Genomic DNA, 25642 nt, shown 5'->3' with positions numbered 1-25642 from the left:
ACGACATAATCAGCCGGAGCAGAAAGTCAGAGACATTTTCTCTGCTGTGATTCAGGTGCCTCTACTTCGTTGTCCCACGGACAAGAGGAGAGCCGGCAAGTTGGGCACCTCCAGGGTTAAGGAGTTCAACCAAGCAAAGAAGGAGGCACAGGCGCAAGCCAATGCTAGCCCAACGAGACAAGATCATCCAAATCAGCCTCTCTACATACCTTCGGCTTGGGACATTGCGCAGTTTATGGGTTCGAGTGACGTGCAGTTTGGGGGGTTTCCACAGTTTTCAGGGCCTTGGTGATAAGCATGTCGAAACATTACGGAGGGCCATATGAAAGTGTACCTTGGGGGTATGTGGGAGGCTTTGTGGATTTGTATCTATACCCAGCGCGCAATTCATTCAGCTTTACTTTCCGATTCCGATTCTCCGCTAGCGTTGTCAATGGTATCACAGCCGTCGCCTTCACTGGCCTTGGGCCACTTTACACCACCAAACTGTTCTTCTCTGATCAGACTTACCGCAAAGTTTCGTCGATGCGATAGCCGTGTGTGCTCGATCATGGCGCGCTGCAGACGGCACATGCCCTCTTCGTCCCCGGTAGCCTTTGCTTGCCTGTAATCGTTCATTAGGAGAGACTGCCCAGCCTCGTGTCGCGCTTTGTTCTGGCGGAGTAGCATCGGACGGTGACAGGCCGCGCAGCTGTCGTCGATAAACGCAGACTTCCAGTGCTCACCTTTACACTTTTCGCCGTTGCCGCAGTCTCTGAGACGAGAGCGGAGAATGTGGCCACAGGCCATTGTGGTTGCTGTTCCTTCGCACATGATATCTGCGGTTGCTACTTGCTGTTTGAACTTGCTTCATGGCAAGCTCACTAGATTCAGTTGCATGTTGCCTATTTATGCTCTTCACTTCTCTTATTTTCTCACTGTTCTGCCACAGTGAGGTTCTGGAAGACATTCGGAACGAACCCCTTTGTTTCGCCACAACACCTCGGTGTCAAACTACCCAGTTCCTAACATCAGGAGTCTTTGTTCGTTTGCAATCTGAGGCTCAGGCTTGCTCACCCATGATTGCGACCTTTCCACGTGTAAAGTTCACAGGGGTGGCGCTCCCATTCGGGTGACGGAATCCCACCCTCCATCTCGCCAGAAGGAACCGCGCACTGATTACCGACTGCCCACCCCTGACGACAGGCCTGTTTTGATGTCGGATATCTTTGTGGAAAACGACGACCGCATTGTCCCGTACGTCGCTCCCGCACTCCATTCTCCCGAGCCTCGAGAGATAGGAAGTTTGGCGAGGTTGTTGCCTATCATTTTGCCTATCGACGAATGGGATGGCATGCCGATCCTCCCTGAACCTGAATTTGCCCACCAATGGGCGGAGAAGCGGCACAGCGACGCGGCACCGGCCAGGGGAGCCGCCGGCCCGCCGACGTTTTCCGGCGCCAGCGTAGACATGCTGTTGCGTTCCAAAGGGGGCAGAGACACCTGGGAATATCCCGTGCAGATGCTGTACCCCAAAGTCGCCAAGGTTGGGCTTGTTTGACATGCACGTCGCTTAGCCCACACCCCCCCTTTTCCAATGTCCTCATCCTCCATATCGATGTCGGTGTGCCACGTGTAGGAGGGCGTTGGTCGATAAGCTTGTGTCTCGGGTAGCAACTAATGTCTTGGGTTGGCGTAATGTGAAGGGGGTCAAGGTACGCCAGCCGGGTGTAGGATGGCTTGCATCCGGCGCGGGATGAGGTCAGAGGTCGGCTGCATGTCTTGATGAATCTGGCAGCACGGAATGGGGCGTGTGGTGATCGTCCTTGGTGCAGATGAATGGCCTAGTGGCTTGGAGTTGCAGATACGGCTTTGATGATCTTGGTCGCATCTGATTAGGTCGGCTGGAGGTGCCGCTGCTGCATAGCCGTTTATGAGATTTTAGATGGTGCCGCCGTAGTCGAACCTAAATGAACCGTTGGATGGTGGGATTCAATGACACGGGAGCTTACCGAAGCCAGTCCCGAGTTCGACCTCTCGGGCCCGGTGGCCGAACCCATCCCGTTTCCGGACCAATTTGCTCTGCCGAGAAACCGGAGGACTCATCACTTATCAACACGGCCCAGCTCTGAAGTGGTACCTGTAGGGGCTGGTTTCTAGATTTTTCCATGCCACTCGGAGACCTCAACTTCCAAAGCGCCTCATGATACCTTACCATACTCACGGGTCATGACCAGGAGCCGTAGTGGGGATCGTCAGGTGCGACGTTGACGTCCCCACGGGGAGAGCAAGAGTCATGTAGGGTTTGGAGTTGGGACGTGCTCGCGTAACTTGCCCACTCATTTCTACTTCAAAGTAACGTTCCAACGGCACTCAGCAATCCAAAGGCACATCGCCTCAGCCTTGATCTGATATGAGGCACGTTTCCTTCAAGACCTCGAGGGGTCTGGCGGATTGTTTCTTTTGATCAACTTCTCTCTCTCTTGCAACAATACACTTCCTTTCCCCCGCCGGACCCATAAGATCTACCTGACTTTCTACTCGAGCCGAAAATTGGCCCTATTGCTCTGCACAACCCGGCAATCACTGCCGAACCCCCGTGCATAGAAACTATGCTAGCGGGTTGTATTCGCGTGTCGATGCCATACCGGACTATACGTAGCCGCACCGAGGAGAGAGGCTTCCATCGTCTACGATTGCCATCACCCTCTTCCGCCTCAGATGAAACCACCGCCCGACCATCAACCTAGCTACCGCTGCTGTTTACCCAGCCCATTCCCCAGCTTGTATTCACCCCTAGGAAAGGAAAGGCCACCACAGGCTCGGCCAACACGTAGGCCGGTTTCCTAGTTGGTAAAAACCGCGATTGCTCGTTTGCAGAAAGTTACAGCCACTACCAATCTTAGGGTTCGAATTTTCCATTGAGTCGCGGCACAACAAATTCAATTAGCGTGGGATCATATAGGGAGTTACGAAATTAAGCGTCAGACATGATGTCGTGGCTTCTTGCTCGCTCATCTTATCATGTATCCGCTCTTCTCTTTGCTGCAAACGCTCTACCGGTTGCGTATATTCCTAAGCAGTGACGCACCTTTGTCTGTTCAGTACATCTGAGGCGGACGGGTATTCTGGGGTCTGTCTTGAGAAAGCGGGACATGGACTTTGAGAGAGCTGTACGTCAATTGACTCACGTCAGGCACATCTCTCTCCTCCCACCTAGCGGTGGACGATAGAGTTTCGTTGAAGGCTGAACGAACGGGGAATGACTTGCAGCTGAGGTTATCGTCGTCCGAGAGTTCCCGTCGTCAAGGCTATCCACCTTTAGAACTCGATGTCACGTTTCATCGGGGAGAACGGCATGCAACACAGCAGACTGAGCGGATCCCCTATTCCAACCAAGGGAACTCCCAGCTGCAAGGGACGCTGCACGGGTGGCGCCGTTCGACGCGCGAAGCCGGGGCTGACCCAGTTTCCTGGATCTCGGTGGAGGATCGCGGGCGAATCATGCACCGGCGTCGACCTGAGCTCGGCCCGCACAGATCCCGGAAAATGTGGGAGAAACAGCGACGTTCCTAGCTGAAATTTTCCCCGTGTTGCCCGTTTCGAGAAAAGGATTGAATAATGCGGAGAAGAAAGGGGGACCACAGCTTATCTCTGTCGAAGGGGAGGGGGAAAAAAGAAAATCACCCCGCTTTGTCACCGCGTTGTTACCATGTTGTATCTTGTAAGAAAAAGGGGGGGGATCTCGTCGCGGGAAACCTTTTTCGAGATAGGGGTGGAGTGGCCCGACTTCAACGTTGCTGTCTCGTGCCGTCCTCCCTATCTCGAACCTCTGAAGTGAACACTGTGACGACAATGTCGCGGTGACCGGAAGACATAAGTTCTTTAGATCAACTCTCTGTAAATTTTCGTGGAGGAAAGTCTGTAGGAGAGAATCTCATCTCGTCGCCAGCAACCGAGCCGATGCCCACCATGAGCGCCGAAGAAACCCGGGAAGTGCCCAATGATGCACCTGCTGAAGTTGGCAGCAATGAAGATATCGAAAACGGGGAGGGTTCCCGCCTCATGAGGCTGTACTCGCATCCCTGGACGCAGTGCGTATTCTCTTTCTTTCTCCTTGGCAGGATTCCTGGCTGCGTCGGGATCGCTGACTTGTCCCAGGATTCTTCTTATCAGTTTCATCTGCTTCTGTCTACCGGGAGTGAGTCTCAAATATGATGAGCATATGGGCAGACACTGACAACTTAGATGTACAATGCCCTTACCGGATTAGGAGGTTCCGGCCAAGTCGACTCAACCGTCGCAGCCAACGCAACCGTCGCCCTCCTCTCCACCACAGCCGTGGCAGCCCTCTTCTTCGTCGGCCCGATCCTCGCCGTCGTAGGCCCGAAGATAGCCTTCCTCATCGGCGGCTGGACGTATGCCCTGTACAGCGGAAGTCTCCTCAACTTCAACCGTAGGTTCCACTCCCACTGCTGTTTCCGAGCTAGGCACTGAGAAGGATAACAGACAACGCAAATGGCCCATTTGTCATCGCTGCCGGCGCAATCCTCGGCATCGGCTCCTCTTTCATCTGGATCGTCCAGGGCGCCATCATGACGACCTACGTTCACGAGTCGCAAAAGGGGCGCGCCATCGCCGTCTTCTGGATCATCTTCAACCTCGGCGGCGGCGTCGGCTCCCTCGCAGCCTTCGGCCTCAACTTCAACTCCACGACCGGCACCGTCAATGACGCGACATACATTGCGCTGATGGCCATCATGCTCTTTGGCTGGGTGCTCGGTTTCTTCATCTGCTCGCCGAAGCGCATCCGTCTGGCCCAGCTCCACGCCGCGACCGAGACGGAGAAGCACACCATGAAGGGACTGTTTGATATGACGGTGGCGACGTTGTGCAACTGGCGTGTGGTTTGCATGCTACCCCTGTTCTTCTGTGCCAATGTTTTTTACTCATACCAGCAGAACAACGTCAACGGTATGACGTTTAACATCAGGACCCGGTCTCTCAATGGCGCTCTGTACTGGATGGCCCAGATGTTCGGTGGTCTCTTGATTGGCCTACTTCTTGACCTGCCCATGCTGGAGCGCCCGGGCAGAGCCCGTCTCGGTTGGGTCGTTCTATTCGTCACCGGTATGGTCATCTGGGGCGGCGGATACCAGTTCCAGAAGTGGCAGGATGCACGGCACGCGCAGGGCCTGATCCAGGATGTCGACTACACCCAGGGTTCCATCTCGACCGGGCCGATCTTCCTGTACATCTTCTACGGCGCCTACGATTCCCTGTGGCAGTCTTATTGCTACTGGCTCATGGGCACCCAGTCCAACTCGACAGGAAGAGCCGCAGTTCTGGTCGGCGCCTACAAGGCCTTCCAGGCGGCCGGCGGCGCCATGGCGTGGAGGATCAATGCTCTGCACACCAGCGCCATGACCCAGTTCGCTATGAACTGGGGCCTGAGCATGGGCTCCTTGATTCTCGCGTTGCCCACGGTGTTGGCAGTGACGAAGAGCACCAGTGTGTTGGAGGAGGCCGGGGCGGAGGTTCCCAATGAGAAGGTCGAGGAGAAGATGGTTGAGGATTCATAGGGGCCCGCAAACAATGGATGTGGTGCCGACTCAACAAGGCGGTAAACGGCAGTCGCACGCCAACAGCAGGAGTCCCCACTCTACGGCCATCGTGCGGATATGGTAGAGCTGAATCACTCGGCTGCCTTGAGACATGGGTCAAATAATTATACAGGTTCCCATGACCAAGGTGGAAAGGATTCTTGAGATCGGGAACCACCAGCAATGTTTATCGCCACCTAAACCGGCACGTCCCGCCTGGAGATGATGCCGCGCTCGCCCAAGGGGAATGTCTGCAGAGGGCGGCGTGAGAGAGCTTGCAGGTATACTCCTTATTTTACCATGGCTTATGGCATTCTAAGGCCATGGCGATACATAATATGAAAGAGCAGATAGTCTTTAGATGCAATACCAGCAGACTGAACGCAACGCAAGGGATTACCCTTCAAATACCTACTTGTCTTGGTAACCTTACCAATGGAGATATGTTGCACGTTGATACTCCGCAAGGTGAATTCGTGGATGTCGATTACCCCTGCGCCAGGACACTCGAAGTCATATCGAAGAGACCCCCTCTTAACGCCAGAGTAAGGACACACAGCAGATGCCGGTTTGAGCCGTCAAATAAACCAAAACAAAGACGGAAAATCTTCACACGATCCTACTTTTGAGTGGTGTATCCTGCTGGTCAGATCATCTTCGGCTCTTCTCTTTCCCGCAACTCTCAACTGGCGAGACTAGTTGTGACCAACCCCGGCGATCGACCCTCAATAGCTTACTCGGCCGTGTAGGTTATTGGTCCGTTGGCATACCCCCCCGAGAAAAAGAACTGACGTATTAGGTCTGCGGCTTAAGGTAGGACGTCCGGACGGGGGGTTCAAGTCGCACAACCTTAGAAAACGGAGCGAGATAATAGTGGCCCCACCCGCTTTTCGGGGCCGGACCGAACCCCTGTGCCGGATCCGGTCGCCTGTCTGCCTTCTGGGTCGCCGAAGGATGGCCCGTCTGCTCGGATAACGAGACGTCTGGGCGTGCCAAGAACGACCGAGAAAAAGTGCCAAGCAGCAGTTGTTCGAGGCCGAGGAGAAGCGGCCCCGCCAGCAGCAGAAGCAAAATCACCAGCAAAGCCTGGGGACCAGCAATCTTCTTCCCCTGATCCTGACGGAGGAGACCCACCCACCTCCTGAGCATCCTAATGATGAGGAACGAGATTGCACAGAGGAGAAAGCCTCTCTCCCTCCCCCCTTTAGATCTCCCTCATCTCCAAGGATGAACACAGGAAATTGGAAACAGCCCCCTCGGGTTCCAACGGGTTGCGGTATCGAAAAAGACCCGTATGGCCTTGTGCAAGAACCTCGAGATTTGTATTGCCTGCACCTAAACAAGCTTCACTCGTGTCACAAATGTGAAGATAACTGTTCTGCTTCACCATGTAACTTGGAAGTTCGCTTGAATTGCGAGAGCATGCCCAAATGCAAAATGCTGATTCAAGGTGACACTGCTAATGCTATTCCACTCAGGCCCTGATTGCTCGTCGGCATCGCTACTGAATATGCTACAAATAAAACAAAACAAAAAAAAGACACTTTGTGTGGTGTCATACTTGACTTGCTGCACTTTTCCGCCTCCCATTCCTAGGGTATTTCCTCAACCGGTTGTCTTTTTCTTGTCCATGACTCCTTTCAACACCTTTAGCTTCTCCTCTGTCACCTTGATAGCTTCCTCTACCTCCCTCTCATCCATGCGGTCTTCCCTGAGCCTCTCTTCTACCGTGTTTGGCTCGATGGCCCTCTTTCGAGTGGGAAGGCTGTTGTCGTGTAGTCGGTCCAGCCCGACTCTTTCCTCCAGCCACTCCCAAAGCTCACTTTCTTCGCGCCTCCACATCTCGTCGTACGCGGCAAGACGGTCTGGGTAACCGTACATGCGCATGTCGTTGGATGCTTGTCTGCCTGGTAGGCCGAAACCAAACCAGGTGGCAACGAGTAGACCCACCAAGAGGCCATACATCATGTTTCCTGTCATGAGTGGCTTGGCGATGTCAAGGACTGGCTCGAGAATGCCCCGAACGGGCTCTAACATGCCCCAGTCCTTCTTAGGGACATTTCTAGGCCGGATTTGCTCATCCTCCGCATCTGTCGATGAACCTGTGGCTTTGCTCTTCTTGCCCTTCTTCTTGCCTTTGACGCCGGAGCCTCCAACCGCACCACTAGGACGGGCCTTTGAAGAGACAGCCGACTTCAAGCTGGCGAAAAGGTCTTTGCAATACTGAGTTTGGCCGTCATTTGCACCCTTTTCAATGGGACCTTTGGCAATGTTAGCATGTCTTCTTCAGTAAATGTCTGTTCTAATACATACCCTTCAACCAACTCTTGCCTGTCCACTCAATAGTGCAGTTAGATTGTACTCTGGTGGAATTGTTTTCCGCCCACGTCAAGCAGTATTTGGTCTTCACAGTGAAGATGTTGCCGTTGGGTACGTCGGGTGTTTGAGTTGCGACACTGAAGTTGATGGCCTTCTCGAAGTCGAGGTTTTCCAGGGTTTCTGTGACAAGACACTTTGTCTGCCTTGGCCCGATTGCTCCGTTCAGGGGCTTGATGTAGCTGAAGAAACGTGACTTATTGTCCAGGGTCAAGCCCTTCTTGTCTTCCATTTGCAACTCTGTGCATTTGGCCTCGACAGTCAACCATTTTGACATCCATGTGACGGATGCTGGGCCAAAGAGCAGGTTATAAACCTTGCCTAAAGGCGCCGGAATAACATCGTCTCCAACAATCCTCTCGTAGTGCGTTGCTGAATCCCCGCAATCGGTTGGGGCATGAGTAGCCGGACCGGGGAAGTCATCGCCGCCAGAAGGCACACCAACAGCGTCCTTAACGACATCGGCAACGGCGCCGTTATTTCCTGCACCTGAGACTTTGCGTGACACTGTCTTCTCGGTTTCGGGCTCAGCGTTCACCTCTGACAACTGCGTGACGTCTTGCAAGTCTTCGTTGTCGTCGTCTTCGTCGTAGACATCGTCATCACCAGACTCGCTGTCTTCGTCGGTGCCGGACAAGCTGCCGTCGTCGACATCCGGTACCGCGACGTCATTGACGTCAACCTTCTCGGTCTTGTCACCGCCAGTGCCTTCGAGCTGTACCCCGTTCAGCGAGCTTCGCAAAGTTGGGTGCCCAAGTTTCCAGATATTGACAATGAGATCGTAGGTAGAGTCTCGGCTGGTAAAACTGGCAAATATGTGCTTGGCATGTAACGTCGAGATCATCAGTCCGTTCTTGAAAACCAGGGCTGTGCTGCGCTTCTCGACGCTCACTATCTCGTCAAAGCTCATTACAAGCGTGGTAGACCAGCCCAGGATGTTGCTGCTAAAGCAAAGGTGGCCTTCGGAAACGTACAGACGGCCGTGCGCCAAAATCTCGCGCTGCAATGCGCAGCTGTAGTCTTCGATCAGATAGTCGTCGTCAGGCACGCTTTTGAAGAATGCATGGAAATCACGGTTGCGCTTCTTGCTCGCGACCGCGAACCCAGTAAGCTTCGGCACACTTGCGTTCGCCTGGGGATGAGCGACAGACGCATTGGCCGCGGTGATTGCAGCTCCAATGGTACCCCCTGACACAGCTGAGCTTCCCCGCTTGCGATGACGCCCAATCGCGCTACGGATACTTCCGCTCCGATGAACGCCAGAGTTCTTGTCTTCGTGGATACTGCTTGAAGGAGGCGTACGGTCGCCTCCGCTTCCTGGGTCGTACAACGACTGGGGCCTCACAGTCTGTCGGCCGTCATCTACGCCAAGATCGCGTGTGGCAGCAGCGTAGGCAGCGTCGCTAGGAGCCGACTCGGACCTAACCCGTGCCTCCGACGACTCCGGGAACTTGGCCATGATGGGAGTGCCAGCGGCGCTGCCTGTCTCTGTGATTCCCAGCTGACTGAGGCTCAGCTCGCCCGACCCCATTGTCTTGACCGCAGGTTCCTTCTCCATGACCGAACCCGACAAGGACGGAAGTGGTGGCTCGACCTCCGGCTGCTCCTCGATCTTGATGTCGGGGGGCCTCGCAATGTTCTTGTTCTTGGGGACTGTAGGGCCGATTCCGGTATTCTGGATTGTACTAGTGAGTGAGGTGGCAGCGTTCTGCGCAGCCGAGAAGACGGACGAAAAGAAGCCGCCGCCAGGAGTGCCCGGATTGCTCGGGGTGCCGTTTTCGGGGGTGGGTGTCAAGGGCGCGAGGGTGATGTTGGAAAGCTTGCTTGGCCCTAGACTGGCAGATCCTGATCTACCCCTGCGGTGGGCAATCATGGTACCCGTGGCAGAACCACCATTCGTGTTGCCAGCGGCAGTAGCAGCAGCCTCGGCGGCAGGCTGCGGAGCCGGTCCCGTGGGAGATTGTGCGAATGGTGCTCTGTGATCGGTCGGCGTAGGAGGGGTGTTGACGATGACGGGCGTGGAATCGTCGGTACTGGGCGGGGTTCGGGGCACGAAGGACGTGTCGATTTGGGATGTAGCCGTGGAGGCTCTCGAACGACGTCGTTCAGGGGATTGAGGGGATGGTTTTACGCGGGATGCATCCGCATCGTTGATCGCATCCGGTTGTGGCGCCGATGGCGGGTCTGGGGCCGGCGTTATTATGGTTGTGGTGAGGTCAGAGGTGGAAGCAAAAGCTCTGCCTCGGTATCTAGCTCTGTGCGTGTCTCGGTCGGTGTCGGTGTCGTCACCGCCCACACTCCGCTCAGGGCTTGCGGCAGCACTGGGTGTCTTTTTGGACTTTGTGAAAACACCTTTGAGGCGGCCGACGGGGGACGGCGACCTTGTGGTGTTTTTCTTGGGTGGCACAAGGCTCGTAAAACTGCGCTTGGAGCGCAGGGACGAATCTGTCGATTCAACCGATTGTGTCCTCTTGGCTGAGCTCGACGTGGATCGCGCCAAGGCGATCTCGGGGAGTTGGCCGTCCAGTATCTGCGGTTGGGGTTCAGGCAAGTGGGTTGCCTGAACGATAGGTGAAGATGTGGTCAAGTAACCTATTTGCGATGGATGCGTGGATATAGCATTTGGTCGAGGAGATCTGGAGAGAGGGGAAGATCACGGAGGTTAGAGTCGGTTAAAGAGACGAAACGAAGGTGGTCGGGAGGATATGGACGACCCTGACCAAGTGTCCGCACTCGCTTGAAATGGAACACTCTTCAGGGACAGAGCAATGCTGAAGGGACCCTGGGCAGGTGTCATACGGTGATTGCCGCAGAGTGGATGAGGGAGCTGAGACCCAGCGAAAGTCCGCCCCCCTCCCCCCCAATGGCCCCGGGCCAGTGAGACTGTCAGACCAAGGATGGCCAGAGTAGCCTACACTAAGGCACTGCCCACCCCACACTGGGAGAGAAAAGAAAGAGACGGCGCCGCTGGGGTTGTCCAACAGTGCGTACATGCTAGCAATCAATTCGTAGCCTGCCTCGTCATTTGACGGAGACCCCAGCGACGGTGTTGAAATTGCGCCACGCGAGGGACGTGGCCTTGGGAGGTGATGAAGATGCAGAACAAGTGCGCTCGGATGCATATGTGAGAGGTAGGTGCATACATAGAAGAGCAAAGCCAACAATGAAAAGATTGCGTGCGGGAATGGGACGTGACGAGGCACAGGCAACGCAAGCCAAGAGAGCCAAACCCGGCCGAGGCTGCAAGAGAAGAAGAGAATGAAACGAACAAACTTACTTTTCAAGCTCGGATTCGTCCAGCGACACCATGCTGGTGGCCTCGGTGCTGCCGTCGTGTCCGCGGTACTGGTAGTGGTCGTAGTCGTAGTCGGGAAACCCTGTCGAGCCGCCGTCCTTGGTGAAGCTGTCCGTGTCATGGATGTAGGAGCCGCTGTCGCGTCTGACGGACAGATAGCTGGCGGCGTCGTCGTCGTCTTTTAGTGGTACAGGCGTGTCAGCTGGAGCCGTGACATCTTCCCCCTTGACCCCTAGCAGTAGGGCCGCTGTGGCTGCTGCGGCGTCATCTTCTCGGGCTTCTTGTTTTCTGCGGCGGCGTTTAGCTACGATGGCCTTTGGCAATAGCTTGCTGAGCCCTCCACTGCCTTCGCCAGTGGCATCCATGGTTCCCTCGGCGAAAGAGGGTCGTACGTAAACCGCTAATGTCGTACTCTTTACGAGAATATGGGGGGTTGAGCTGCTGTCGGGAACAATACGCGCATTGGATGCGAAGAGTGGGCACGAAGATCATGCCCCGAGGGTGCAGGGAACCGGAGGTAGGGAAATTAAGGTCAGGAGGGATCCGGAGGGGGCCAGACGGGTGTTTGACTCTTGTTTGTGTGTTTGGGACGAATCCGCGGGTTGTTGTTTCGTTGCGTCGCCGCACAAATCTCTAATGTTAAAGGTGATGTTTTGCTTGCAACTCGGCACAAGGATGGGAACCATGGACCTCTTGTTCCTGAAGGAGTTCGTTCCCTCCAAGCGACAGACGGGAGCTCTGGCTGGCCCGAACAAGCTTAGAAGGGATGTTAGCGGCCAAGCGACAAGCGATAGGCGACACACTGCAGTGACGAGTTGTTGCCTTGGTTGACGTGCGTAGTCCCACCTTGCTTGATCCAAGCCGGAGCTCTCTTTCCATGAGCGTCATCGTCACCGAAGGCGAGGCAGATACCTAGCTGGGCCAGGCCGGGCCGGGGTAAACGGCCCCCTGCGGGAGAATCCTCTTGACCTAAAAGGGCAGCCTACACTAGGTATACTAGATCGCAGAAATGGGTACCTATTTTCGGTAGTGGGCCCCGGACGGAATGAAAGAAAGAATGGATAGATCACTAGGTAGACATTCGCAACGTGCCCTCGGATAGGTGCAAACCACATACGGGACACTACGGATACAAAATAGGATCCGGACGCTTGTTTGCCCACCTTGCCGTTGCACGGCCGGGAGCAGTACCAATTGGATGGTTCCTTTTTTCGCATTCTGACAGCGGTCCATTATTACGAGCGGCCTGCAAACCAGAGGAATCGGGATCTGGGGCCGTTAATCTTGCCAGCCACGATGGGTCGGTAATGTTATGTCGCATTATTTGTTTGCACTGCACCTGCCACCCGGGCTCACGCTGCTATTTTGGTTTAATAGCATCTTTCGCTTGCCTGTGGGTCTCTGCAACGGCGCAATCCAGAACTCCCTTCATCCATGACTTTCCCCTTGCATCTGCATCAGGATTGACCCTTCACACGGTCAATCTCCCTGGGAGGGGAGGCTGTGGCTAACCCCCTAACACAACCAAGTCCACGTACTGCCTGCCCCCGTCGGCTATTTGGGTCACATCCTACGAAGCTTACGAAGGCCAGGCAGCTTCATTATAGCCAAATGCACTGCTGCGCCACACGGTTGGAGGATGGGCATACAGGATACCTCCAGACTTTGTGCAACACCTCCACGCCTGGCGCCGTTCATCCGACCTTGCCTCCTGGCGATGCATGCACGCCTGGCAGATTTGCAGATGAAACCCAAGAAAGTTTCGATGGCTGACCCGATCGGGGATTGCTGTGGCTGTTGGGTTGCCAATTTGGATCAGCTGCGCACTTGGGAATCCATTCTTACGTCAGAGGCTCTGCAGGTGTGAATGGTGTCTTGGGGTTGCCCGCCCTCCACCTCCTTATGATAGGCCAGTGTAAGTGGAACGATCAAGACCCCGCGGAACCGGGCATTGGACAATGGAATGCCTTCTCAGCGAACATGGCGGGATTTTCTTACAACATATGTACAAGGTCTCGGGGACTTTTGGCACGCATCTTCAGTCATTCAGAAAGGCTTCTACCAACGCTGGTTGGTCTACGTCGATACTCTGTTACAATGTCATGGTGTATAAGTCGGGTAACTGGCGTCCTTGACGAGGATGGATATCTTTTAGTAGCAGAACGTATGGACAAGATGCTACTGGAAGAAGTGATGGATCAGGAGTACCCTGTGTAGAAAGATACCTTTTCGAACGGTTACCTATTGAATCCATAGCCAGCGGCGTTGCCTGCATCTCTCTATGCCTTTGCTGGGCCTTGTTCGATGAACTAACCATCTGACTAGCTGCATCATCACCATGTCACTCACCAACCAGAATTGGCCGCAACCTAGCTTAGGTACTAGTGACGTGGGTTGGGGTGTGGCATGCATTCTATCCACGCTACGGGAGGAAACACTTTGACGGAGCTTACGTACTCCGACAAACCGACCGATCCAGGCCCACACATCCACATCCCACTCCAGTCCGTTCAAGAGGTGCGCGCTACCTACTTCCACCTGCCACCAGGCGACAGAACAAGCGGGGAGCCTTTAGCGACTCTGGGGAAACCGCAACCGCCAACCACCGACCACCGATCACCGACCACCCGGCATCCCAGCCAGGTTCGTTGGAACGCTTCCCTGCCACCCTACCTCCAGGTCACCCACCTACTGCTACCATTTTCACCGGCCTGCGGCGGGCGCGTGACCCAGGAAAAAGTACGAAAGACACACTTCCAAAGAAACACCACCGTCCGATTCGGCCCCGATACCGTCCCTTGGATCACCATAGGCAGTCCACCGCGCTGCGGCTATAAGCATGGACGAGTCTTCGCTAGTCAAGGTAATTCACATCCATACGCACATTGTACCCATTAAGCAACTGTCTAACGCTTTTCCACCAGGCGCATGACCACGCCAGAGCCGCTTCCAATGCACAACACCAGTCCGAAACCACGGTCGCCATCAACGAACATGCCCTCGCTGCCGGTGAATTCGCCAACGCCGCCCGCGCGACTACCAGCATCGAAGCCCTGCGCACCCTGAAACTCCTTGAAGAACACCACCAGCGCCTCTCCGAATTGCTCAAGCTACCACTAGATCGTCGCGCAAGCCAGAATACCTCGGACGCCATCGATGAGAAAGACTTACAGTCCTCCGAGACGGCGGACATCTCTTCCGCCGACGATGGCCGAGCGAAGTCCGGCTCGGGACACCCCGCTGGAGGCCCGGCAGCCACTGCCAAGGTCTTGCCGTCCCTGGCGCAGCAGCGCCGATACCCCAGTCGCGAGATGACCTCGTCTATTGCGAGCAATCTTGCTTCGGCGCGGGGCATCCGGTCAAGCAGGAATCGGGGCCAGCCCATCCCGCCTAGCGTGACAAACGACCAGGCCCCGGGAAATATGGAGCTCCAGGCACGGAGGGACGGGTCAAGGGCTAAGATGCAAACTGTTCTTGATCAGTCAGGCAAGCCTGGATGGATACCGCCGACTGTCAGCGAGCACCAGAGGAACGAGGCCGAGTCCAAGAAAGCTGAAGAGGCCGCATCCCCAGCCAGCGACGACGGATACTCCCGCTTCTACAGCACATTCGGCAATATCATCAACCGCCTCTCCGCTCCGCTGGCTTTCGCCGGCCTGCCCCTTATCACGGAAGACTCGTCCGCTCCCGAACCCGCCGAAGTGCCCGAGCCGGCCCCCATAAAGCGCAACAGGCTCAAGTCTGCCGCGGTCCAGGCCGAACCCGACCTGTCCAAGATCTACTCCCGCGCAACCCTCCGCGCCATATCAGCCCACAACCCCAACGATTCTTTCTATGTCGTTCCAACGAGCGGTCACACTGTCTCCTATGCAAACATCATCAGCTTCGCCGACAAGGAGAAGCGCCGCCTCGAGGCATCACTCCACGGCGATAGCCTTATCGACGACGACGACGATGACTTCGTCGATGCGCGCGAGTCACCACACACCTTGTCTCCCGGCAAGCGCCGCGTCGGCAAGACGCGCAATGAGCGGGACCTATCGAATACTGTTGAAGAGTTATACGTCGAAAACAAGGGACTGAAAGATATGCTGGACAAACTGAGCAAACGTCTTCACGCCTTCGAAGCCAGCGCGCAGAGCTCGAGCCTTGCCCTGGCGGAAAGCATGCGTTTCCGGCGGCCAGGGTCGCCATCGGCTGGCGGTACCGCCGGCGCGGGAGCAACAGCAGGCGGTGACGCCGTGCTGCGGGCACGGAACAAGGAGCTTGAGGAACAGATGGCGCTGGCAATACAGCGCATGGATGCCCTGGAGAAGGAAAACAGGACGATGGCGCGCACGCTCGAGAAGTATCGCGAGAAGTGGGAGAAGCTGAAGGCGGGTGCCAAGGCACGGCGTCAAGCGCAGGGGACGGCGGATAGTGCCGAGGCGGAGGACGCGGCGGGCGGGAGCTGATCTACTGAAATATTTTATGACTGTTACGTGAAAACTGTACATGACAAGGATGGACGTGGCCTGGCACCTACGCCGGGGTATCTTCCTCTATATTTACGAAAACCAAATGATACACACTTTTTTTGACCTCATCCATCCGTACCGCTCTCATCGGCATCGCCGTCCGGCCCGACGTAGTGATCCCCGTTCCACCAAAAGCTTACGCTGAAACTCACACTCAGGCTGCGGACGTAGTGCCACCACCCGATGGGGATGTACAACACATCGCCAGCCTCGAGCACGCAATCCCAGCACCTCAGCCCGCGGAACTCTTCCAGCTCAATCGCGTCCCGGCCCTCGGCGTCCGCGTCCCAGCCCTCCACGGCGCCGACGTCGAAGGTGCTCGTGTTACTCATGTCCACAGGCGCCCCCGCGCCCTCTTCGTCATCGTCCACGCCGCGGGGACACAACGCCTCGGAGTCGTGGGGCGCATAGAGCCGTACGTACTTTGCACCGACGACCTGGCAGAGGAGGTTGTGGTAGCCGTCCGTGTGGAGCGGGGTGATTGTCCCCGCGGGCCCAAACCAGGCGTTCACGAGGGGCAGGTCGAGCTCTGGCTTGTCGGCGGACGGGGAGAGGGGGTGCGGCGGGGGGCTCGTGAAGCAGTGGTCCGGCGTGAGGATGTCGTTCTGGAGGTGGGGGAGCTGAGAGAAGAGCTCGTGCTGGGCCAGGTATGTCGTTCTCGTCTCGCCGTCAGGGCCCCCGTCTTCGCCCCTCTGCGCTTCGGCGGCGGGAGTGGTCGCCGCTGGGCCGGGGGAGACGGGAGAAAAGGGGCCGGCGGCGGGGTCCGTGGCGATGATGCGGGACAAGAGCTCGCGAAAGGGGATGAGCTGCTGCGTCCACCCCTCGTCGACGTAACTCCGGCCGACCTCCACGGGAACCAGCCTCCGGCCAGAGTGCGTTTGGGACAGCAGGTACCGGGGCGACGACCACGGCCTCGTCGAGAGGGCGGGCCACGTTGTGAGGAGCGATTTCAGAACCAGCGGTTCCGGGCCCAGGGGGGAACCCGGCCTGTCCAGATACGACTGGAACTCGGGCATGGACATGGAGTCGACGAAGCGGATGGGGCTCTTCACCGGAGGCGTGAAGATGCGCGACGAGGGGAAGGTCGGCGGCAACGGCGTTCTCGAAGACATCCTCGACGGGCTGTCCAGGTGAGCGAGGAGTTTCGACACCGTCTTGCGGCCGCGTGTTAGCCCCGCACCGCCAGCGAGAATTAGGGCCCGGTCGAGCACGGCGACCAGCTCATCCAGCAACCTCTCCTCATTCTCCTCGTCCTCCTCCTTGTCCCGGTTCACCCGGGCCTCTGCATCCCCGGCTGTCCTCCCCTTCCTCTCGTGCGCGAAGACGAGGCATGAGAATTTGAGCAGGCTCAGGTCCGTGTACAGCTGCCTCCAGCAATACGGCAGGTCGGCGTACACGAAATCATAGAAGCGGCGGTACGTCTTATGGATCTCCTCGTCGAGGCGGCGGAGCAAGTCGTCGCCGTCTTCGGGCGCGGGGTCGTGCCCCCCCGATGACTGGACGGCCAGGACGTTGATTGCGAGGGACTCGAGGGTGCGGAGGATATCCGGACCGAGCGGGCCCAGGCCCGTTTTGTTGTCCGTGGGCTGCTGTGAAGCATCCTGAGGGGGGCAGCTGAGATGGACATCTGTGTGGACCGAGGCGGTTGTCCTGACGCATTCTTCAACGAGGGCGGGGTTGTGAAGAGCGGACATTTTCAGAATGAGGGAAGTCACCGTTCCTCAAATCAGTGCTGCTGTTTCACCCCTGAGACTATTCTTTCCGGGCGAAATCGTCCGGAAGTGAGGGACGGGAGGGTCTTGAGACGTCGTAATTAGTATGGGCGTGCCCGACTTTTGTAAGTCAGGGCGAGGTTGAGTGTTAAGTATGGCGTCAAAAAAGTTGGAGTTGCCGGCCGAAGCGGGTCCCGTCTGACGATGCTGCCCGACGGATGAGCTTATGCAAGATTGGATGAACCGTCGGGGTAGTAAAAAGCTACCACCAAACGGAAAGGGAAAAAAAGCAAAGACACAAGAAAAAATCCGATATAGAGAAATGCGAATGAAGCAGCGGGGAATCAAACCCTCAACAGGTCAACCTTAGCAGTAGGTCCATGCGTGGTACAGAAGAATATAGCCAGAGCCAGAACAGTTTATCACCGAGACATAGATGGTCAGGCCAGCCGTCATAATTGCGTTGTTTCGCTCTGTGCTGGAAGGGGGTTCTGTATACTCTAACATGTCCATACTCCTACAATGCCGTCCTGTCGTCCCTCGACCAAGTAGCCGTCCTTTACACGTACACGTTCAACAATAGAAGGCGACTTGCCCTCTTCCGCCTCAGCTATGCCCGCGCCGCAGTCCCACTGGCGGCCCTCGACCTTATCGTACACTTTAACGACATCCTCACCGGCGGCGCTGACGATCCTCCGCTCGTCAAACATCATGCTTGTGACGGCATTATCGTATGCGTAGGCATCATAGATGGATCCCGTACGGAGATCCCAAATCTACAAAATATTAGCAAATGCGAGACTGAAAATCAAGGCGTGAAACTTACTCTAATGCTCCTGTCCATGCTGCCCGTGACGAGATGGACATCGTCAAATTGCAAACACGTCACTGGTCCAGTGTGTCCCACCAGGCTTCGGTGAACCTGTCCGCTTCGCAGATCCCATAAGCGCACCATACCGTCAGCGGTACCGCATGCAAGAGCTGTCTCAAACACTTGCAGAGCTCCGATGAAATCGGCCTGTTGCGCTGGTGCTCGGTTTGTTTGCCTCCAAGAACTTTCGCTTCCGAGAGATGCAGATGCCTGCGCCGCAGCCCACATAACATCCAAAGTCTGCACGCATCGGCCCTTCTCGAGATCCCACTGCCGCAGAGTCTTATCCGCAGAGCCAGAAACCAGAGTGTCGTGTCTGAAGTGCAGGGCCGTAATTTCATCGACGTGGGATTGCAGGGTGTAGAGATGGCAGTCTCTCATGCTTCCTTCGGGAGGCTCAACAGGACCGTCGTCGGGGTTTTCGAATGCAATATCGTCTTCGTCTTCGTCCCTTCCATACTGGCTGCCGTGCGGATCGTAGTGCGCCTTGCTCAGATCCCACAATCGAATCGTAGCATCCATGCCTCCGGTCGCCAGGAAGTTGTCGTCGACTTGCAGTGTGCGAACTGAAGCAGTGTGCCCATCCAGCAAACCGATGCATCGCCCTGCGTTGAGGTCCCATACTCTGATAGAGTCGTCCATAGCCGAAGTAACCATTGTTCCGAAAGGTGCGTCAAAGTCGAGTGCCGTAATTGTGTCCTGGTGCGCGCGGATTTCCCTGATAGCGGTGCCTGCCTCGAAATGCTCGTGCAATATCGCCACTGATTTCCGGCGGACCACCCTTTTCTTGGCCTTTGATGCTGGTGTGGTGGACGTTGCGGGGAGCTTCTCATAAACAGATTGTGACATGAATCCGGACTCATCCTGGTCTCCAGCCAGATCTTCCTCGGTTTTTGTGGGTGTATTTATCGCGATTGATTCGGCCTCGTCGGCGAGTTCCTGCGCCTCTTCTAATCGTGCTTCGACATCCATGACTAGCACTTGTTAGCACCGAGCAGGCCACAAGTTGACCCAGGGTGAATCTGCACTCACGGTCGTGTTCCATTAATGTCTCTTCCTGCTCCAGATTCGCGAGTCTGTCCAGGATAATGCGTCTCATGCCGTGCAAATTGGCAATCTTGTTATCGATGTCACGGATCTCGCTGCTTGCCATGCTTTTACGAACACCCAACATTTCCAACTCATGCATCATCGAAGATTTATCTTTCTTGAGATTGTGCAATGCCTGCGGCGTGCCAGCAGTATGTTCCGCATCCTCCAAAAGTTTTCTTCCACGTGACACCCGCCTCCGATGCTTTCTACCCTCTTCCGTTAGGTCAGGGAAGCTCGCCTTAAACCCCTGGAATAGGGAGTAGGAGTTGTCGCTCTCGGGGATGTTCGCCAGCATCTCGTCGGGAAGGTATGTGAGAGCGCGATGCTGGATCTCCGTCGTGGACAGCTTGGAGCGAACCATGTCTGTCGGTGTCGTCTTCGCCATGGAAAACATGCTGCGCTGAATGGTCGGTCGCCGGAGCTGCTTGTGGACTTCGGCCAGGGCGCCATGATAGTGGTGATTGTTGTTCCCCTGCTCAGAAAGAGGTCCCATCAAATGGCTTGCCGTTGTCGTCACCTTGCGCCCGAATGCCTCTATGCCACGCGTCTACAAGTATTACCGTCAGCCACCGTGTCTAGACGAACAGCAGGCCACCAGGCGGCGAGCGTGACTTACAGATATGACCGACTGGTCGTCTCCGGCGGCCGCATCGTCGTGGAAGGCATAATGATCGTTATCCGAGGCGGCCATGCGTACGTATGCTCTCCGTTCGATACGCGCGACGATGGTTGCACAAGGGGGAAGAAGGGGAGAGGCGGAAAAGGAGAGGAGGTCGTGGCTGCAGTTGTGGGAACAGCTTCGGTTGTGCGTCGACAAGGTCAAGTTTTGTTGTCTTGGTCGAGAATCAGCTACGTATCCACACACCAAACCGACCCTGGCCAGAGTCCGGTTGGGGTCGGTTGTCTGTGGATGACGCGCTAACAAATCGAGAGCTCCCTGCACGGAACACCTGGGCACGCTAGCGAATCGCGAGGCTGCAGATTGAGACGTCTCGTGTCCGCCTCCGAATGATACCAGGGGTCACTGATTGGTGCCCGCCTGCGCCCCCTGCGCTGGACATGCAGGTCCAGCTCACGAGATTGGCAGCCTTGCGCCGGCTGTGTTGAGATGAGATTTTTGGGACTTTTCCTCTTTTGATGAGAGCGTCATCGGCCTCGGCACGCACCTAACAAACCTTACAACCCAAAGGTTTTGTGACTCGAGGATAACAGCTCGAATGCGTCTCTCACTCCAACCCGATATCAAAACCCCCGTTCCGCACCAGAATAATACCAAAGGTCTGGGCTACGACTGCACTTCGGGATTCCAATCAATTGACGACGAAATGGATTCTCTCATCGACTTATCGGACCCCTCCAAGGCGCTGGACCTGTCCCGCATTCGGTACCAGTTGATGTTGGTACCCTCTGAACCCTGAGGTGATTTTCTTTGCTGTAATTCGTCAGCTAACAACGCAAAAAAAGCCGCCTGGAGGACACGATTACCTTTCACTTGATCGAGCGAGCCCAATTCGCGCACAACAAAACGATTTACATCCCCGGCGCACTGGATATTCCCAACAGCGAGTTGAGCTTCATGGACTGGTACCTCTGCGAACAGGAGAAGCTGCAGTCCATCATCCGCCGATATGAGTCGCCTGACGAGTACCCCTTCTTCCCAGAGGCTCTCCAGAAGCAGATTCTCAAGCCGCTGCACTACCCGCGCATCCTGCATCCCAACGACGTCAATGTCAACAACAAGATCAAGGAGTTCTACGTGGAGAAGTTCCTCCCCGCACTGTGCCCCGATTTCGGCCGAGAGGACCGCGGCGAGTCCCAAGAGAACTACGGTTCTTCCGCCACTTGCGATATTGCCTGCCTGCAGGCCCTGTCGCGGAGAATACACTTTGGAAAGTTCGTCGCCGAGTCCAAGTTCCAATCGGACCCGGAGAAGTACACAAAGCTCATCAAGGCGGAGGACCGCGAGGGTATCGCCGATGCCATTACGAACGCCGCCGTGGAAAAGAAGGTTCTCGAACGGCTCAGGCTCAAGGTACTGACCTATGGTACCGACCCATCCATCGGAGCGGGTCCCGAGAACCAGGCCAAGATCGATGCGGACGCAGCGGTGGCCATGTACAAGGATTTCGTGATACCCCTGACCAAGGATGTGGAGGTTGAGTACCTGATGCAAAGACTTGAGCCGATAGAGTAGAACGTGAGAATAAACTTCAAAATGATTTATCGTAATTGTCTATTGAGGCGCGCTCAGATACTGCTCTGCCGCCTGGACCGCGCCCTCCCACTTGCTCGCCTCGATCAAGATCAGATACCCGTGCGACTTCACCCCCATCTCCTGGAAAGCGCGCTTGCTATCCGCCACCGCCTTATCATCGTTTGTGAACTGGAATGAGCCGTGGGCCGCCGCGTGCTTCACAAAGACCTCGTCCTCGGGGTGGAAGTGCCACATGGCGGCATCGGCCTTCGCTTTCTTGCCCTTCCTCTCCGTCTCGATAAGCGTTGATTCGACTTCCTGATATGTCTTGGAGAAGATCAGGTAGTGAGTGAACTGGTACGGCTCCTTGTCCTCAACCGCGGCCTCGATCTCGTCGATGAGCATGCGGTACATGGGCGGCGCAATCTCGGAGGGCATATTGATGAGCCTCTCGGAGAGAACCAAGCCGACCTGGGCGCCGCTGTTGATGAGTTGCGGAATAGGGGCGAGGGCCTGGTTAGTCTGCGCCTTCGCGACGATGTACTTTGCGAGCTCGGCCATCTCGGGCTTCTGGCTATGCTCCTTGATGTTGAGCGCCGTCATAAGGGCATATGCATCATTCTCCTTGCTGTCTACCTTGACTGTTGAGCCGATTGTGGGCTGAGACAGGATGAGGTCTGCGAGGCCGGAGATGTTGAAAAGCGTAGAGTCAACGTCGAACAGCTGGCGCAGAAGCGTCTTGGTACCCTGGAAGTCGATCTCCGGGTCGAAGTTGAACCACTCAAAATCGACGTTGACGACATCAAAGTCCTAGGTATGTGAGATGCGCGCCTCAAAAACTTTGATTTCAAGCTCTCTCACCTCATCGTCCGAGCTGTCGTCGGCCATCTTCACATCCTCCGCGGGCTTGGCCTCGTCTCTTTCTCTCTTCTTGCCCATCTTGAAATATGAAAGAATATTGATGAATTAATAAGTCGAGTAATTGATTTCTAGTGGTGAGAAGCGCTAGACCGTCTCAAGAATGTGTTCAGGCTCGTCGAGTATGACTTTGTCACTGCACTTTGCATGGCCAGACCCCGTCGGTGAAAATGAAATTTTTGGTGGGGGTGCCCCTCACTAAACTATTTTGGGACGACAAGCCAATGCTTATCGATAAGCAACGCCACACACCAACACGCCAAGGGTTGACTCTCACCTTCTACTCTTCATTCCGTTAGACTTGTATTTCCTTTCTGTGAGACACAAGGACCAAAAATACTCCCCGACTGCTGCAAAGAGGCGCTCTTTTTTGTGAAACACGGCATACAATTCACTTGGTCAAGCCAAACACTTTTGCCCCCTATTCTGCTCGGTTTCGCTACTAAGCATTTGGGCGTCAATATGAGAGAGAATTAGGAATTGCGCTCTAGATGTGTTCAAATCCTCCAATAGAGTAGCTGAGTCTGGAAGATCCGTTTCAGTACCTCTATTTTCTCTACCATCAATCAAATTGGGCACAATATGCAGTGACTTGCGAACCAAGTGCACCATGGTAAGGCAGATTGCGGGCAGCCTGGTTGCCTCCCTGGCTGAGGAACTGTGAGGAGGCAGACTCAGCCTATTGGAGTTAGTTGGTCAGCTTGATCCTGCGCAAACGCGCATTTCTCGTTACGGCACAGTCTTGGGGCACTTTGACTAAATAAAAACGCGGGGAGCCCGACTTTTAGCGGCAGCCAGACATACTTACACTACATGCCATTGTTCCAGTTAGCTTATTAGCCTCGAGTAGCTACAAACACCTAAATTCACAATGCCGGTTCAGGAGAGCAGATGCCCAGATGCTGGCAGCAATGTGGACAGCAACCCGGCGACATCACATCCTTTGCCCCGATTTTCGACTCTCTCTCTCAACACGCCACTTACGGGAGACACTCATACGGACTACAATGCCGAAGGCCTCGACGCCACATACTCCAGTATTGTTAAGTTTGACTCTGCTCGATCAATAAGGCAGCTTCCTCGAAACTCCGGGGCTTCCAATAGCAGAGACAACGACAGGGCTTCTGCATTTTCTAAGGACTGCGGTTCAACGCCCTTAAAGCCGGACTACTTTGAGCTGCAACGCGCTCACCTGAAATTGAAAGAAGAGTTGCAACTAAAGAAGGCCGATCTTCAAGATAGCGGTTCTCGTAATCACACTTTGCAAAATGTGATCAATATTCTGGAAAACGACAAAACTGCTCTGGTGGCCCAGACGAAAGCTTTGCGAGCTGAAATTGACCTCGTTAAAAACCATCAACGGTCTCTAACGCAATCATCGCCGCCGATTCTAACCCGAAAATCTAGTCTCGAAGCATACTTAAATGAAGAGGCTTCGAAGATCAGCGAGAAAGTTAAAGAACATCGTCAACCAGAAAATAGAAGTCACCGAAGCATCTCGAGCGAAAGGAATAAAATGTCATACCGAATACAGCAAGACAAAGAACGTTTACTTCACCGGTTTGAATCTGGTCGTCAGTGGGCGAAAACGAGAAGTCGCCAAGACATATCTATTGAACCTCGAGGTGCATTGAGCTCTGGCAAATCTGATAACGACTTTTCCTCCAGCCCTAAACGACTCTCCGATTCCACTGAAGACCGAATTAAACTACAAAGCACTCACATGTCACTGGATAACTTGGAAATGCTAGAAGTAAAACAAGAAGACACAGAACTCGCCAAAGACCTGGAAGACGTGGAACATGAAAGCATTGAAAACGCTGGAGTCCATTTACCTCTTCTTACTACCCCAAACTCTGCAGGCACATTTTCAGCTCGGGATTTTCAGATAGCTTCAGTTAAGGGATATACAGCATGTTCGCAGCTTTCAGTTAATGCATATCGAGAAGAGATACCTGAGAACACGCCAGACCAGCAAGTAAATCCGCAGAACGACATAGAAAATCCTCAAAGCTCAACATCAAGCAGTTGTTCTGGAACAAGTTCATCGGAAGACGAGGATATCTTACTTCCAAGTAACTTGCAGAAGCGGTTGTTACTAGATCGCCTGATGAGCTACTTCTTCGGTGCTTTCTGGCAGCGCTTTCCTTCGGAGCCCGTTGACGAAGATTTAGGAGACGGTAGTCAATCTATGCAGCCACAAGAGAGAGGAGGTTCGGGGGCATCGCAAAATCGTAACGGACCCTTAGGACAAACTTTTCAATCTTTCAAGACTCTTGGAAAGCGACCTCAAGACGACGAAGATGACGAATGGTCTCGGGATGGCCCAGGACAAAAGAAACCGCGTAAAGGCTTATCTGAGACCGACGGTAACTTGAGGCTTGCATGCCCTTACTTCAAGAACAATCCGCATCGTTATCGCACCTGGAGATCATGTCCTGCTCCTGGTTGGACTAGCGTTCATCGCGTAAAGTAAGTTGTTCCAGTCCTCTTAATGTTTCTGATAAAATATCTGACAAGAAAATCAGAGAACATCTGTATAGATGCCATGCCTTGCCGATCACATGCCCACGCTGTCACGAACCTTTTGAGACAAGCGCACTTCGCGATGATCACGCAAGAGCCGATAAGCCATGCCAGGTTCAGGAGAAGCCGGAAGTGGATGGGTTTGATTCAAATCAAGAGAAGATGCTTCGAAGCCGCAAGAAATCCGGCAAGAACATGACTGAAGCTGAGAAGTGGCGGCGAGTGTACTTAATTCTGTTTCCTGACACTAAACCCACCGATATTCCCAGTTCATGTAGGTTTCCCAATACAGACGGGGAGTTCACTCTGACGCTAACTGTCATCCAGATCTTGTTTTCGGTAACGGGATTGAAGTCGCCACATCAGCTTCTGCGGTTGCACGCTACGAACAGTGGTTGATACAAGAACTGCCAAGGAGAGTGGAACGTGCACTAGAGAGCAGGATCGAGCAAGCTCTTGAGCCATTAGAGGAGTCTTTGATGAGGCAGATGGGCGACATCGTACGGGACTCTCAGCATGAGTTATTTCAGACGTACATGTCCACGCTACAAAACAGCCC

The 25642-nt window shown here is 54.9% G+C and overlaps 7 protein-coding genes across 7 annotated transcripts; 3 read left to right on the top strand and 4 right to left on the bottom strand.

Annotated features, from left to right (window-relative positions):
- Positions 1-3951: 3951 nt before the first annotated feature.
- On the top strand, positions 3952-5561 carry EsH8_IX_000510 (uncharacterized protein; the record flags this gene model as incomplete). Its single annotated transcript, XM_083266846.1, has 4 exons — positions 3952-4073; positions 4141-4180; positions 4228-4435; positions 4489-5561. The coding sequence occupies 4 exons, from the start codon at positions 3952-3954 to the stop codon at positions 5559-5561; spliced, it is 1443 nt and encodes a 480-aa protein (XP_083130411.1).
- Positions 5562-7187: 1626 nt separating this feature from the next.
- On the bottom strand, positions 7188-11618 carry EsH8_IX_000509 (GRAM and VASt domain-containing protein; the record flags this gene model as incomplete). Its single annotated transcript, XM_083266845.1, has 3 exons — positions 7188-7843; positions 7896-10594; positions 11236-11618. The coding sequence occupies 3 exons, from the start codon at positions 11616-11618 to the stop codon at positions 7188-7190; spliced, it is 3738 nt and encodes a 1245-aa protein (XP_083130410.1).
- Positions 11619-14092: 2474 nt separating this feature from the next.
- EsH8_IX_000508 (uncharacterized protein) lies at positions 14093-15707 on the top strand (the record flags this gene model as incomplete). The annotated part of the gene is made up of 2 exons (XM_083266844.1): positions 14093-14116; positions 14178-15707. The coding sequence occupies 2 exons, from the start codon at positions 14093-14095 to the stop codon at positions 15705-15707; spliced, it is 1554 nt and encodes a 517-aa protein (XP_083130409.1).
- Positions 15708-15835: 128 nt separating this feature from the next.
- Positions 15836-17464, bottom strand: EsH8_IX_000507 (uncharacterized protein; the record flags this gene model as incomplete). Its single annotated transcript, XM_083266843.1, has 1 exon — positions 15836-17464. The coding sequence occupies one exon, from the start codon at positions 17462-17464 to the stop codon at positions 15836-15838; it is 1629 nt and encodes a 542-aa protein (XP_083130408.1).
- A 518-nt stretch (positions 17465-17982) lies between these two features.
- Positions 17983-20136, bottom strand: EsH8_IX_000506 (uncharacterized protein; the record flags this gene model as incomplete). The annotated part of the gene is made up of 4 exons (XM_083266842.1): positions 17983-18258; positions 18309-19327; positions 19386-19992; positions 20062-20136. The coding sequence occupies 4 exons, from the start codon at positions 20134-20136 to the stop codon at positions 17983-17985; spliced, it is 1977 nt and encodes a 658-aa protein (XP_083130407.1).
- Positions 20137-20770: 634 nt separating this feature from the next.
- Positions 20771-21639, top strand: EsH8_IX_000505 (chorismate mutase ARO7; the record flags this gene model as incomplete). The annotated part of the gene is made up of 2 exons (XM_083266841.1): positions 20771-20841; positions 20910-21639. 2 exons carry the CDS (start codon positions 20771-20773, stop codon positions 21637-21639), a joined length of 801 nt encoding a protein of 266 aa, XP_083130406.1.
- A 39-nt stretch (positions 21640-21678) lies between these two features.
- EsH8_IX_000504 (protein-transporting protein BCP1) lies at positions 21679-22578 on the bottom strand (the record flags this gene model as incomplete). The annotated part of the gene is made up of 2 exons (XM_083266840.1): positions 21679-22449; positions 22501-22578. 2 exons carry the CDS (start codon positions 22576-22578, stop codon positions 21679-21681), a joined length of 849 nt encoding a protein of 282 aa, XP_083130405.1.
- Between the last annotated feature and the right edge of the window lie 3064 nt (positions 22579-25642).

This window comes from Colletotrichum jinshuiense, chromosome 9 (genome assembly GCF_051148585.1).
Source record: "Colletotrichum jinshuiense chromosome 9, complete sequence".
Lineage (NCBI taxonomy): Eukaryota > Fungi > Ascomycota > Sordariomycetes > Glomerellales > Glomerellaceae > Colletotrichum > Colletotrichum jinshuiense.
This window is presented reverse-complemented; position numbering and strand designations above follow the sequence as displayed.